The following is a 15914-nucleotide window of genomic DNA, read 5'->3' on the forward strand; positions in this document are numbered from 1 at the left end:
GTTTATCGCTTATTAAAAATACTCTCCATGCTCAAGAACAAAATAATTTTTTATTCCATAATTTTCTTCTCATTGCCAATGTTAGGCTATATTCACAGATTCAGTATTTGGTCAGTATTTTATCTCCGTATTTGTAGGCACCCAACAAAAACACAAACATAAACAAAAAAAATTGGATCGGTCTCACCAATGAAGACGGACATACCAATATCAATATAGCAGTCTGCTTCCCAGTCTCTCAGACTGAAGGGTCATGATCCAGGGGTAAAGATGAGGGGTGGAGTTATCAATACTATCTTCCCTGTATGCCCCTGTAAAACTGTCCTCATAAGGACAGGCCCCAAGTGGACCCTACTATGGACAACCACCAATGGGTATACATGACCAGTATTCCTCTTCTCCCTACGCGTTTCAACTCCAATAATGGAGAATCATCAGGGGAGTTCAAATATAAGTAAGAGCCAATAGGCACAAATTGTCCAGCGAAAAGTCTGTGTATGTCATGGGTCCTGCAGTAGCTGGGTGCCCATAGATTGAGATGACTGTCTGTGTCTGCAGTCTAAGGTGAAGGATGTGATTGGTTGCCGTTGGCAACAGACAGGTTTTCTTTTCAATAGTTGTAATTACATGTAGTAAAGAGGCGGCGTTGTCAGTTTCATGTATTTTCTTTCTTTTCTTGGATAAACTAATACCATTTGTGTCTTTTATTAGCTTTCATCTTCCTGGCAGGATCCGGTTGCTTGATGTTGGAAGCTGCTATAATCCTTTTATGAAATATGAAGACTTTCTGGCTGTTGGTATTGATATTGTGCCTGCTGTTGAGGTAATGTATTTTATTCCTGCATGAGGACCATCATAGTCATTTTTGTTTTGTGGCTGAAGTGATACTGTATATCTATCCTATCTATCTATCTAGCATTGTGATTACTCGCTAATCCCGCCACCCACCCCATTACCACACACAATCCCGCCCCCCACCACATTACCACACACAATCCCGCCCCCCACCACATTACCACACACAATCCCGCCCCCCACCACATTACCACACACAATCCCGCCCCCCACCACATCGCCACACATAATCCCGCCTCCCACCACATTACCACACGAGGCTCTGTCTCCACACATTACCACACGAGGCTCCTTCCCCACCCACACACATTACCACACGAACCTCCATCCCTACACAATACCATACGAGGCTCCGTCCTCACATTACCACACGAGGCTCCGTCCCCACAATTTAATTGTGTTTACAGAGAAATTTTAACTTAATTTGTTTCGTTATGAAATTTGTTTAGATGCTGGAATGAATAAAAAACGCACATCTTACTGAATCCAGTTTGTTTTTGATTTTACACTGTGAATAAAATGTATTATTAGTATTATTCAGATTTCTAATGATGATTATTATTATTAACTTCATTTTAAGTTAATTTACCACCTGCGTAAGCGCTATTGAATGTTGTCATTATTTACTTTAGTTTAATCACTAGCAGCGTTAATTAGATAGCAATGAGCGTGCCGAGCGTTAGCTGGCTGGAAACAGCTAGTCTATTGTATATAAGCAATGCTGACCATCTACACAAAAGGTGTAGTGCGAATATACTTTTTCTTTTAAAACCTCCTGGGTGCTGTCTGTAGTTGCACTATCTTTAATAACATTACTTACACATTAATAAACCCCCCTGCTACACACACCCTTCAATATAAGCACAAGAGGTAGTCTGTCGCCCCCAAAACGCAAATTAAACTACTTCTACAGTTATATATAGGGGATTCGTACCCCATAAAAAATCATGACAGCTGTAGATATTAGTGGCTGAGAAAAAGCATTTAATTTGATATGCTAATTAGGCTAATTGGTGCATTCTTGGCACGGCTCAGGGCTCGGTGCACTGTTATGCCCTCTTTACATTCAGAGGAATTCCCCTAGTCCCCCTCACACGTCCATATAAAAGCAGTCCCATGTCACCAAATTAAAACGCTATACTTTGTACCATCCGTGTGCTGTACGTGTTGTACACAGACCCATAGACTTGTATTGATATTGACCCTTATCATCCGTGCTGCCAGTAAAAAACTGACGTCTACATGTGGTTTACAGGGACACAGTCAGTGTACAAAAACAGACCTGTGCACAGCAGCATTTGTTATAAATGGTACGTGTGACATCTGTGGGAAAAAAAAAAAACGGATGCCACATGCATTGCAAACGCTGACATGTGAAGAAGGCCTTCTCGCAATGGACAGTGCTGAGTGTAAACTCCAATCTGCGGCCCATGCACACTGTGCACTCGCTCTCACACCCTCGGGTGTATTGGTGTCACAAGCACTGGCGCAAACAAGAGACAGAGCGTGCTGGCACCCACACCAATAAAAAATCATGGATGATAAGGAAAAAAATTCAGCTCACCCCTGAGATTCTATTTCAATCCGGGAGGAGCACTGCATCCCCACTGCTGCACAGCGCTGTAGTGAATTGTGGAAAATAGGGGTGGAACCAGCTCAACACACCGGAACAGTAATAAAAAAGACAAAAATTAAAAATCACAAAATCAAGAGCCATGTAGCTCAAAACGTGCATGGATTGATCTGTTATACACATCACCCCTTTTTATTGCTTTCTTGTCTGAGATGTGATTTTTTTTATTTTTTTTTATATATATATATTATTCCGGTGTGTTGAGCTGGTTCTACCTCTATTTTCCTCAATAAAGATCATACCAATTTTTTGGGGTAACAGACTCCTCTTAAAGGGGTTGTCCGGTCCAGATCGATAATTGTGCAGTCACTTTGTGTGACTGCAGACTTATAAATTTCACCAGTGCACGCTGCAGGGGTTCGCCTGTTTCTGACGAAGGGCATGTATGTATTATACATACTCCTGGCCGGTGGGTGTGGCCTTACTTCCATACACTTGTATGAAGCGAGGCCGTGCCTTCTATTCGGCCAAGCCCACCGCACGGCTGTAAGTGTATGGAGTGAGACCATACCCACTGGACAGGCCTTGGCCGAGAGTATGTATAACGCATACATACAGTACGTACCTCTGGTCCCTGGTCAGATACCAGCGAATCCCCGCAGCGCATAGTGCATGTGTTGGGGGGGAATTCAGAAGTCTTCAGTCAGACTTTATTGATTTGGACCGGACAACCCGTTTAAGTTGCAATTAGCTGAATAAGTATGATGACATGTATAAATGATCAGTAGTGAACTTTTTTTCTAATTTTAGACACATTCAGGGGCTATGGATGGTGATCTACATTTGCTATTTACAGAGGAGTCTATCAAAAATATGACTGAGGTCAAATAAATGTTAATTAACAGTCATAGCCACCAATTATCCAGTTGGACTTAAACCAGAAGTTAAGTGACTGATATGAGGCAGACCCCATTGCCAGGTCCCCCTGATGCCTCTGTATATAATAGTACCTGTAGCTGGCAACTGCTGTTGATCCATATGTGGCACCTGAGCAAATTGATGGGCAGACTTTAAATATGGCTCCTTTAATTGCATCCTTAACTTCATTTTTATTAAACATTTGGTGACTGTTGTGCCAGGAAATGGTGGAACTGATAGATTTTCTTTTTTTTCTTTTTTCTAGACTGTATATAAATGTGACTTCCTGAACTTGCAAATCCAGAGGCCACTTCAGCTTGCACCTGATGCTTTTGATGCCTTCGTGAAGCAGCTGAAGAGTCCTATAGATTACTTACCTGCTGAACTATTCCATGTCGTAGTGTTTTCTCTTCTCCTTTCTTACTTCCCATCACGGTACCAACGGTGGATTTGCTGTAAAAAAGCCCATGAACTCCTTGAACTCAATGGCTTGCTGCTTATTATTACCCCGGACTCTTCTCATCAGAATCGCCACGCAATGATGATGAAGAGCTGGAAGATTGCTATTGAGTCTCTAGGCTTCAAACGAATGTCCTACTCCAAATTTTCTCATATGCATCTTATGGCTTTTAGGAAAACCTCGCTGAAAACGACAATCGATTTGCTTACAAGGAACTATCCAGATATGCTCTACATCCCTCAAGATTTCAATACTGCCGCAGAAGAGGAGTCTGCAAGCCCTTGCGGTACACGATCAGAAGTGGAAGATGAGCAGGTAGCATATACTTTTTCTGAGTTGCCAGACGCTCCTTACGATTCGGATTCTGGAGAAAGTCAGAGCGGCTCAATGGCATTCTATGAGTTTGAAGATCCTATACTCCTCATGAGCTAAGATGGGCCAATGCGGATACCGTGGCAGAGACTTGAATCAAGATAAAAAGTTTACAAAGTTTGCTATTTTTCCTACTTCTGTATTTTAGAGATTTTTACTGTAGTGGAGAACTGGATAATTGTTTGTAGTACCTGATATACGGTTAGAACATTTTCTTTTAGTTTTAATAAGAACACAAGGTACTTTCTACCTGTTGGGGGGTCACCTGAAGCATGGCTTCTCTACATGCATATCTTCTCTGATCACATTTTGTACACCATTATTATGCTCAGAGTGGTGCAGCTAAAGAATGAGAACATTGCGTTTTAGACTTCAGAAATAATACCGACTTGTCATTTCTTGTTTCTGAATTATGTTGGTTAATGTGCACTAGTCGGTTGTAGAAAAAATACATGGTCTACCCATTTTGGGTAATGCTTTTCAATGGGATTTACTTCCAGACGATCAAAGATTATACTGTATGGGGTACACAATGACTTGTGTAAATTCCTAACAGAAGTGATAGCTTTCACGAGTGAATAATATTGCACAGACAAGGAGGTGTAATAGTTTGGGGATGATGTACGTTGCACACAATGGTTTTTATGCTCTGGGAGGGATTTTGGACATGTTTTGACTTATGAGGCTTTCTGTTCTGTTTTGCCTCGTTTTGTAACTGCACTGAAAAAAAAAAAATTGATTTGCTAAATGTTATCTTTTATATTTAGTGTTTTTTTTCCCTTAGTAGTTTTGAAGAATTCTAGAGACACTTGATTTTTTTTTTTTCCCCTTTTGGGGAAGAGTTAAGAATTATTAAAGTGTACTTCCAAATATATGGAAAAGGGTTATGGCGCACAAATACAAGGTAATTGCTTTTCTAAATTGCATGCATTGCAGATTCTGCTTCTAAATAGCAGCACGGACTGCCTGCACGCTGCGCCTATCTGCGCACTGGGAGACAATCCGGCGCCATCGCCTAGGCTGCCATATCCAGTAGGAAAGCCGCAGTAGGAGAGCGAGCAGGAATCCGAGTCCACGGCCGGCTCTACCACAATTTGGAACCAGAAAGTGATAATGCTGTTATTTGGAAAAACGATAATAGCGCACATTCCTGCACTATAATCATTTTTCTCTATAATTAGAGATACACTTTAGTCATTGGTACCATAATATAGAAAATATTGTCATTCATATTTTCATTGATCAATGCCCGTACTAGGCTTTGTTAAAATATTGTCTTCCTAATAAAACATAAGACCACGTTCAGCAATCATAACACTGTGTTTCGGGTTTTTTTTTTTTTGTCTGTGGATAACTTGGTGTCACATATTTTGTGCTCATTATACAGAACTGCAATTTTTCTAATAAATGCATTGTCTGAAATGTACAACATATGTGAATTGGAATTTAAAGCATTCTAACTGAATACACAATCCTAATACTATTTATTATGCTTTGCATGTATAGCGCCATCTGATTCCGCAGCACTTGCATATACAGGTCCTTCTCAAAAAATTAGCATATAGTGTTAAATTTCATTATTTACCATAATGTAATGATTACAATTAAACTTTCATATATTATAGATTCATTATCCACCAACTGAAATTTGTCAGGTCTTTTATTGTTTTAATACTGATGATTTTGGCCTACAACTCCTGATAACCCAAAAAACCTGTCTCAATAAATTAGCATATTTCAACCGTCCAATCAAATAAAAGTGTTTTTTAATAACAAACAAAAAAACCATCAAATAATAATGTTCAGTTATGCACTCAATACTTGGTCGGGAATCCTTTGGCAGAAATGACTGCTTCAATGCGGCGTGGCATGGAGGCAATCAGCCTGTGACACTGCTGAGATGTTATGGAGACCCAGGATGCTTCAATAGCGGCCTTAAGCTCATCCAGAGTGTTGGGTCTTGCGTCTCTCAACTTTCTCTTCACAATATCCCACAGATTCTCTATGGGGTTCAGGTCAGGAGAGTTGGCAGGCCAATTGAGCACAGTAATACCATGGTCAGTAAACCATTTACCAGTGGTTTTGGCACTGTGAGCAGGTGCCAGGAAGCATGAAGTGCTCCAAAATCTCCTGATAGCTAGCTGCATTGACCCTGCCCTTGATGAAACACAGTGGACCAACACCAGCAGCTGACATGGCACCCCACACCATCACTGACTGGGTACTTGACACTGGACTTCAGGCATTTTGGCATTTCCTTCTCCCCAGTCTTCCTCCAGACTCTGGCACCTTGATTTCCGAATGACATGCAAAATTTGCTTTCATCAGAAAAAAGTACTTGGGACCACTTAGCAACAGTCCAGTGCTGCTTCTCTGTAGCCCAGGTCAGGCGCTTCTGCCGCTGTTTATGGTTCAAAAGTGGCTTTACCTGGGGAATGCGGCACCTGTAGCCCATTTCCTGCACACGCCTGTGCACGGTGGCTCTGGATGTTTCCACACCAGACTCAGTCCACTGCTTCCTCAGGTTCCCCAAGGTCTGGAATCGGTCCTTCTCCACAATCTTCCTCAGGGTCCGGTCACCTCTTCTCGTTGTACAGCGTTTTCTGCCACATTGTTTCCTTCCAACAGACTTACCATTGAGGTGCCTTGATACAGCACTCTGGGAACAGCCTATTTGTTGAGAAATTTCTTTCTGGGTCTTACCCTCTTGCTTGAGGGTGTCAATGATGGCCTTCTTGACATCTGTCAGGTCGCTAGTCTTACCCATGATGGGGGTTTTGAGTAATGAACCAGGCAGGGAGTTTTTAAAAGCCTCAGGTATCTTTTGCATGTGTTTAGAGTTAATTAGTTGATTCAGAAGATTAGGGTAATAGGTCGTTTAGAGAACCTTTTCTTGATATGCTAATTTATTGAGACAGGTTTTTTGGGTTATCAGGAGTTGTAGGCCAAAATCATCAGTATTAAAACAATAAAAGACCTGACAAATTTCAGTTGGTGGATAATGAATCTATAATATATGAAAGTTTAATTGTAATCATTACATTATGGTAAATAATGAAATTTAACACTATATGCTAATTTTTTGAGAAGGACCTGTATTATCATCACTGTCCCCATTGGGGCCCACAATCTAAATTACCTATCAGTATGTCTTTGGAGTGTGGGAGGAAATCGGAGAACCCGGAGGAAATCCACACAAACATGGGGAGAACATACAGACTCCTTGTAGATGTTGTCCTTGGTGAGATTTGAACCCAGGACCCCAGTAATACAGTAACATAGTTGGCAAGGCCGAAAAAAGACATTTGTCCATCCAGTTCAGCCTATATTCCGTCAGAATAAATCCCCAGATCTATGTCCTTCTAAAGAACCAAATAACTGTAAGATACAATATTGTTACACTTCAGGAAGACATCCAGGCCTCTCTTGAACCCTTCTACTGAGTTCGCCATCACCACCTACTCAGGCAAGGAATTCCAGATTCTCACTGCCCTAACAGTAAAGAATCCTCTTCTATGTTGGTGGAAAAACCTTCTCCTCCAGACGCAGAGATTGTCCCCTTATGACCGTCACCTTCCTTGGTATAAACAGATCCTCGGAGAGATATTTGTATTGTCCCCTTATATACTTATACATGGTTATTAGATCGCCTCTGTCGTCTTTTTTTCTAGACTAAATATTCCTAATTTTGCTAATCTCTCAGGGAATTGTTGTTCCCCCATCCCCTTTATTAATTTTGTTGCCCTCCTTTGTACTCGCTGTAGTTCCATTATATCCTTCCTGAGCACCGGTGCCCAAAACTGTACACAGTACTCCATGTGCGGTCTAACTAGGGATTTGTACAGAGGCAGTATAATGCTCTTATCATGTGTATCCAGACCTCATTTAATGCACTTCATGATCCTGTTTGCCTTGGAAGCCGCTGCCTGGCACTGGCTGCTCCAGGTAAGTTTTTCATTAAAGGGAACCTGTCACCTGAATTTGGCGGGACCAGTTTTGGGTCATATGGGCGGCAATATTGCCTTGCGCTGGCGTGTACTCCGGAGGACAGAGAATTAACTTCAATCCAATATTGCGGCCAGCATGCAGCCAGCGGGTAAGGAAAGGGTGAATCAAACGCCTGAAAACCCCGCCCATATGACCCAAAACTGGTCCCGCCAAATTCAGGTGACAGGTTCCCTTTAATTGGGATCTGCAAGTCCTTCTCCACGTCAGATTTACCCAGTGGTTTCCTGTTCAGTGTGTAATGGTGATATTGATTCCTTCTTCCCATGTGTATAACCTTACATTTATCATTGTTAAACCGTATCTGCCACCTCTTGGCCCAAATTTCCAACTTATTGCTGCAAAGCAACCGTACTAAAATCTAAATTTTAATGAAATGCATATAAAAATTACAAAAAAGAAGAGAAAAAGTATATAGCAAGGTTCTCAGTGAAGGCTCAAAAGAGAGATACACACACCACAGATTTTGGGGTTGTGAGTCATGCACCATAATACATGGGTAAGGAATTCATGGCTATATTAACTATGATTGCTGTGTTCCATATGCATATCGTGCGCTATACATACGTGTGATATACTTATATACTATACCATGCATGGTGGTGGTTTTTTTTTGTGTGCTTCCCTTTGCATCATGGGCATTGTGTACTGTGTAAGGATGATTATTACCATTTTATATATTGAGATTAGTTAAGACATTTTTTCACTCATTCCCTTTTAGACTGTATTTTGCCAGTGATTTTTCCTTTTATCGCCCAATATTCCATCTGTGTTGTGTATCTTTTTGAAGCTTCACTATGAACCTTTCTTACTATATTTGTCACTGTGTATATTTTGATTTTTTTTTTTCTATATGCATTTCATTAAAATGTTATATTTTATTATTCAGAGGCTGTGACTTAATAATTGTATAGCCATATCACTGTTGTGGGAGTCCTCTCCTTTGTGATATGGTTCTGATCTACAGGGTGGGCATTTTATATGGATACACCTAAATAAAATGGGAATGGTTGGTGACTAGTAAATCTGCTGCCATGTAGTTCTTCATATTCATGAGCTCTGTACAATTTCACCCTCACCATTGATTGGCAGCGTTTTGCCTATGCACAGTGTACACACAGCTGTCAAACAGTTGTGGGCGGAGTTGTACAGAGCTCGGCATTCGGAGAACTGCTATATCTGCAGCTGATAAAGATTTTATTAAAATGACATCAAACAGCTCAGTAAGTGACACATCACTGGAATTGGGGTCTCTGAACCTACATGCTGCTGTTCTAAGATGAAGTAGTAAACACCTGGTGACAGTTTGTTTTCATGAAATATATTCTGTAGCTATGTCTGCCTCATATAATAACTCCTCGCTCCCCATGTGCCATAGTCAATAGCAACAGTGGCATCTTCATCTGGCATCGGATAATCCCAACAATGAAATTGCAGGGTGTTTGTAAGCCAACTAATGAAGGCCTTCAGCACTGCTGTCTTTGTATTCCTGTTCATCCTTAACAGACAGCTGACCGACCGCACAATACACTGCAATACCAAGTATTGCATGTTCATGTCCTCTCTTCAAATAACTAAAATGTTTAAAAAGATATATACTATAGATATATCTAAATCTCACAAAAAAACTGTTACATATATGTGGTATTTGCATCAAGAATGATTAAAATATCTACCCTGTCCTCAAAACATGGAATAAATGTACAGTACAGACCAAAAGTTTGGACACACCTCATTTAAAGATTTTTCTGTATTTTCATGACTATGAAAATTGTACATTCACACTGAAGGCATCAAAACTATGAATTGACACATGTGGAATTATATACTTAACAAAAAAGTGTGAAACAAATTAACCCCTTGACCCCCAAGGGTGGTTTGCACGTTAATGACCGGGCCAATTTTCAGAATTCTGACCACTGTCCCTTTATGAGGTTATAACTCTGGAACGCTTCAAAGGATCTTGGCGATTCTGACACTGTTTCTCGTGAAATATTGTACTTCCTGATAGTGGTAACATTTCTTTGATATTACCTGCGTTTATTTGTGAAAAAAAAAAAAGAAATTTGGAGAAAATTTTGAAAATTTCGCAATTTTCCAACTTTGAATTTTTATGCAATTAAATCACAAGAGATATGTCACACAAAATACTTAATAAGTAACATTTCCCACATGTCTACTTTACATCAGCACAATTTTGGAAACAATTTTTTTTTTTGTAAGGGAGTTATAAGGGTTAAAAGTTGACCAGCAATTTCTGATTTTTACAACACCATTTTTTTTTTAGGGACCACATCTCATTTGAAGTCATTTTGAGGGGTCTATATGATAGAAAATAACCAAGTGTGGCACCATTCTAAAAACTGCACCCCTCAAGGTTCTCAAAACCACATTCAAGAAGTTTATTAACCCTTCAGGTGTTTCACAGGAATTTTTGGAATGTTTAAATAAAAATGAACATTTAACTTTTTTTCACAAAAAATTTACTTCAGCTCCAATTTGTTTTATTTTACCAAGGGTAAAAGGAGAAAATGGACCCCAAAACTTGTTGTACAATTTGTCCTGAGTACGCCGATACCCCATATGTGGGGGTAAACCACTGTTTGGGCGCATGGCAGAGCTCTGAAGGGAAGGAGCGCCATTTGACTTTTCAATGCAAAATTGACTGGAATTGAGATGGGACGCCATGTTGCGTTTGGAGAGCCCCTGATGTGCCTTAACATTGAACCCCCCCCACAAGTGACACTATTTTGGAAAGTAGACCCCCCTAAGGAACTCATCTAGATGTGTTGTGAGAGCTTTGAACCCCCAAGTGTTTCACTACAGTTTAGAACGCAGAGCCGTGAAAATAAAAATAGCCGGATTACTTACGGTAATGCTCTTTTAATGAGTCCATGACAGCACCCACTGGAGAGATAGGGATCCGCCCCAAGGAACAGGAAACCTACAGAGACATAAAAGGGGGCGGTCCCCCTCTCCTCAGTTTAATTTCAGAGTACCCGGAGGACCGCCAGTATTAGTCAACCATAATGCATCATCAGAATATAAACTTCATAGAAGTAATTACATTGGCTTTTAATAGGGAGGGATGTGACTGGGTGCTGTCATGGACTCATTAAAAGAGCATTACCGTAAGTAATCCGGCTATTTACCCTTCGCCATGACAGCACCCACTGGAGAGATTTCCAGAGACCAACACCTAGGGGGGGACCACCGTGCTGAGGATAGTCCTGCCAAAGTGTAGGTCAGAGTCGGATGACAGGTCAAGCCTGTAGTGATTATAGAAAGTGGAAGGAGCCAACCATGTTGCAGCCTTACATATATCCTCGATTGGCACGTTCCCTCTTTCGGCCCAGGAAGAAGCCATGGCTCTGGTGGAATGTGCTTTGATGCCCTCCGGAGGTTCTTCATTTTTCATGGAATAGGCCAACCGGATAGCGTCTCTTATCCACCTGGATAATGTTGCTCTTGTGACTCCATATCCTTTCTTTTTGCCCTGGAAGGATATGAACAGAGCCCTACTCTGCCTCCAACTACTAGTTTTCTCAATATATTGCAAAACTACTCTCCTGACGTCTAGAGTATGAAATTTTTGTTCTTCAGGAGTAGAGGGGTCTTTAAAGAAAGTAGGAAGATGTATCTCTTGTGACCTGTGGAACTTCCCTGCTACCTTAGGAAGGTATAAGGGGTCTGGTTTTAAGATTAGTCTGTCATGAAATGTGAGAAGGTAAGGTTGATCTATCGACATGGCCTGAATGTCGCTGACTCTCCTAGCCGATGTTAAGGCTACCAAGAAGGCTGTTTTTAGCGACAAGTGTTTCAAAGATGATGTGTCTATAGGCTCAAAAGGAGATTCTGTTAGAGAGTCTAAGACTAGGTTTAGATCCCAAGGAGCTACCCTAGGTATGTGGACAGGAGTAACTCGTTCACAGGCCGTGATGAAGCGGGATACCCATTTATTACCAGCAATATTATGGCCATAGAGGGCACCCAGAGCGGACACCTGGACCTTTAGTGTATTAACCGACAGACCTAACTCTTTCCCTTTCTGTAGAAATTCTAGTATAGATTTTATTGGGACTTCAGAGGGGTTTGAACTAGTATGGAACTGAAGAAACTTCTTCCATATTTTGGTGTAAATTTTTGTTGTAGATGGTTTCCTGCTAAGCAGGAGTGTATCAATTAGGCCTTTTGAAAACCCCCTGGAATTTAATATCTGCCTTTCAAATTCCAGGCCGTCAGGTGGAGGCTGTCCACCTGAGGGTGGAAGAAAGGTCCCTGAGAGAGAAGGTTTGGGATTGAGGGAAGGACCCAAGGATCCGGCACCGACATTGACCGCAGGCACGAGAACCATGGTCTCTTGGGCCAGAATGGTGCTATCAGTATTATCCTGGCCTGCTCTTCCCTGATTTTCCGTATTACTTGTGGAAGCAGAATTATCGGAGGGAAAGCATATGCTAGCTTGAATTGCCAGGGTGTTTGAAGAGCATCTAGAATGTCCGGGTGATCTGCACGGGACCGAGATGCGAATTTCTGGACTTGTTTGTTCTGTTCTGTAGCGAACAGGTCTATCTGGGGCTTGCCCCATAACAATGTTATTTTGTGGAAAATGTGAGGATTGAGACACCATTCTCCTTGGTGAAGAGTGTGTCGACTTAGAAAGTCTGCTTGTTGATTGTCCTCTCCTTTGATGTGGACTGCCGAGAGGGACAACAGATGCTTTTCGGCCAGGATTAAGGTTTTGTTTGCGGAAGACATTAGAGCGTCTGATCTTGTGCCGCCTTGTTTGTTTAAATACGCCACTGTCGTAGTGTTGTCTGAACAGATTCTGACGTGGCTTCCTCGTAACTGTGGGAGAAATTGACGCAGTGCATAGTTTACCGCATTCAATTCTTTCAGGTTTGATGAATATAAATTCTCATTTTTATCCCAGGTTCCCTGGCAGAATCTATCTCCCATGTGTGCGCCCCACCCGTGGGGACTAGCGTCCGTAGTTATCGTGTGAGATGGTGATATTACCCAAGGGACACCCCCTGCTAGGTTGTTTTTATCTAGCCACCACACTAAGGAAGATAAGACTTTCTCGGATAAAGTTATTTTTGATTCAAGGTGCCCCAGAAATTTTCTCTGTTCCCGAAGTATCTGGTGTTGCAACATTCGGGTATGAAGTTGTGCCCACTGAACGGCTGGAGTACAGGAGGAAAGGGATCCTAGTAAGGACATTCCTGCCCTCAGGGACATTTGAGGTTTGTGAATGGCCGCCACTACTTTCCCTTCTATAAGAGTTATTTTTTCTTGGGGAAGTAGACATTTTTGTTTTATGGAATCTAGATTGAACCCTAAAAATGTCTGAAGAGGAAGTGGGATGAGTCTGGATTTTTTATAGTTGACGATCCAGCCCAGGTTTTCTAAGGACGAGACAGTGTCAGCTAATCGTTCCGCACACTGAAGGGACGAATTTCCTACAACTAAAAAATCGTCTAAGTAGGGAATGATTAAGGTGTCCCTCTGGCGAAGGTAGGCCATTACCTCTAACATTACCTTCGTGAAGATCCTAGGTGCCGTGGAGAGACCAAAGGGCATGGCTGTATACTGGAAATGATGAATCTCCCCCTCAAGAGTTACTGCCACTCTTAAGTATTTTTGATACCTGCTATGGATAGGGAGATGGTAGTAGGCATCTTTTAAATCAATGCCGCCCATTTTACAATTTGGAAAAAGGAGTTTAATGGCCGATCTAATAGACTCCATTTTAAACGTATAATTTTTAATAAACGTATTGAGTTTTCTAAGATTTATAATTGTTTGAAATGAACCATCGGGTTTAGGGATTAAAAATAACGGAGAGTAGAACCCTCTACCCTCTTGTCCCTTTGGCACCCTAACTAAAACATTTTTATCTATGAGACTTCGAATTTCCAGTTCAAGGGCCCTCTGTTGCACTGGGGAGGAAAGGGCTGTTAAAATAAGAGTCATGGGGAATTTGGAGGAATTCTATCTTCATTCCTTCCTTTAACAATGTTTAGAACCCAGGAACTTGACGTGATTTTTCGCCATTGGGGAAAGAAAAATTTTAAACTACCCCCTACTGGGGTGTCTGGTGTTTTAAAATTTATTGTCTCTACGGAAGGGGGGGCCTTTAAACATAGTGCCACCCTGTTTTCCCTCTCTTGTGGCCCATCGTGACGATCTTTCATTTTGTGTTCTTTTCCCGAACGGTCTCTTCCTAAAGGTTTTCCTATAGAAAGGAATTGAGGGGTCAGGGAAGGCTTTTTTCCTCTCCTTCGCTTTTTTGAGGATCTCGTCTAATGCTTTCCCAAACAAAAACTCACCCTCACATGGAATAGCACAGATCTTAGCCTTTGACTGCGTATCCCCCTTCCAGCTCTTCATCCATAACGCACGTCTGGCATTATTAATCAGACCCGCTGATCTTGCTGCAAGGCGAATAGAGTCAGCTGAAGCATCGGCCATGAATGCTGCTGCACCTCTAATTAGTGGTATCGCATCCCGCAATTTTTGTCTGGAGACCCCCTGTTCGATCTGTTGATCCAACTGATCAATCCAAACGAGCATGGATCTAGCTGTGCACGTGCTGGCAATTGATGGCTTAAATATGCCCGTGGAAGCTTCCCATGATCGTTTTAGTGACGATTCTGCTTTCCGATCTAGAGGATCAGAAAGTAGGCCCGCATCCTCGACTGGTAGAGCTGACTGCTTTGAAGTGGAGGCGACTGCAGCGTCCACCTTAGGAATTTTAGTCCATGAAATTAACTCCTCATCATTAAAGGGGTACTTCCTTTTGGAGGCTGACGGGAGAAAACCTCTCTGGTCCTGTTTCTCCCACTCCCTCTTTATCAGTGCCTTAACCGCAGGAATTACTGGAAAGGCTCTTCTCTTCCTCTCTGCCAACCCTGCAAACATGATGTCTTGTGCAGTTTGGTCGTCTTTTGCATCCTCACAACCTATTGTATTCCTGATGGATTTTACTAGGTTGTCCACCTCATCAAGGGGAAAACAAGCTCGACCCTCAATGTCCGAATGTGTTGAGGAAGAGGATGACGCCTGCGAGGAGTCTGAGTGGATAACGTCTTCCTCCTCGGACTCAGAGCTGGATACTGCCTTTTCTTTACCGGATTTTTTAGGAGGGGTACTGTCTTGTGAGATGGCCTGTAATTCTTCTCTAATTATGGCCCGTATATCTGTGACCGACATAGATGGACTCTGCATTGTTTCAGTCATACATTGATTGCAGAGTTTTTTGGGGTGGGAATCTGGGAGAGGCTCGTCACATAACGCACACTGTTTGTGCTTAGATTTTTGTCTCCTTTTGGCCTGGGTGAAGAAGACATTTGTGGAAAAGGGTGTCAGCTTTATAGGCAGAGGGGAATTACACTCACCCAGTGAAGCTGTACGGTACCGAAATAGGAGGTTGCGACTTTCTGGATCTTGAATCCTTGGTCTCGCTCCTGTGGCTGGCATCTGAGGACCTTCTGCTGGTTGGCTCACGTGCTGGGTCCACTGTTTTGTCTGGGGACGACATGTTGCATCGCCTGTGCGTTTGCAACTACCCCCTTTTTATAGGGCAAGATCCGGTCAGTTTTTGTTTTTTGTTTTTTTTTCATTACCCCACAGCGGTGTACTGCGCATGCGCGAAACCGCGCTTTCCCTCACCGCTGTGTGGGTGACCCGGAAGTGCTCACCCGCCCCGGGGCAGTATGGGGATTATTA

General features: G+C 42.1%; 1 protein-coding gene across 1 annotated transcript in view; it reads left to right on the top strand.

The window, feature by feature from the left end:
* SAMTOR (S-adenosylmethionine sensor upstream of mTORC1) overlaps positions 1-5493 on the top strand; it is a 48989-nt gene extending 43496 nt beyond the window's left edge. The window contains exons 4-5 of the mRNA XM_077265054.1: positions 712-823; positions 3612-5493. Coding sequence (XP_077121169.1) covers positions 712-823; positions 3612-4238 — 739 coding nt within the window. The 3' untranslated portion in view covers positions 4239-5493. The remainder of the gene's footprint in view (positions 1-711; positions 824-3611) is intronic.
* The last annotated feature ends 10421 nt before the right edge of the window (positions 5494-15914 follow it).

This window comes from Ranitomeya variabilis, chromosome 5 (genome assembly GCF_051348905.1).
Source record: "Ranitomeya variabilis isolate aRanVar5 chromosome 5, aRanVar5.hap1, whole genome shotgun sequence".
Taxonomy (NCBI): domain Eukaryota; kingdom Metazoa; phylum Chordata; class Amphibia; order Anura; family Dendrobatidae; genus Ranitomeya; species Ranitomeya variabilis.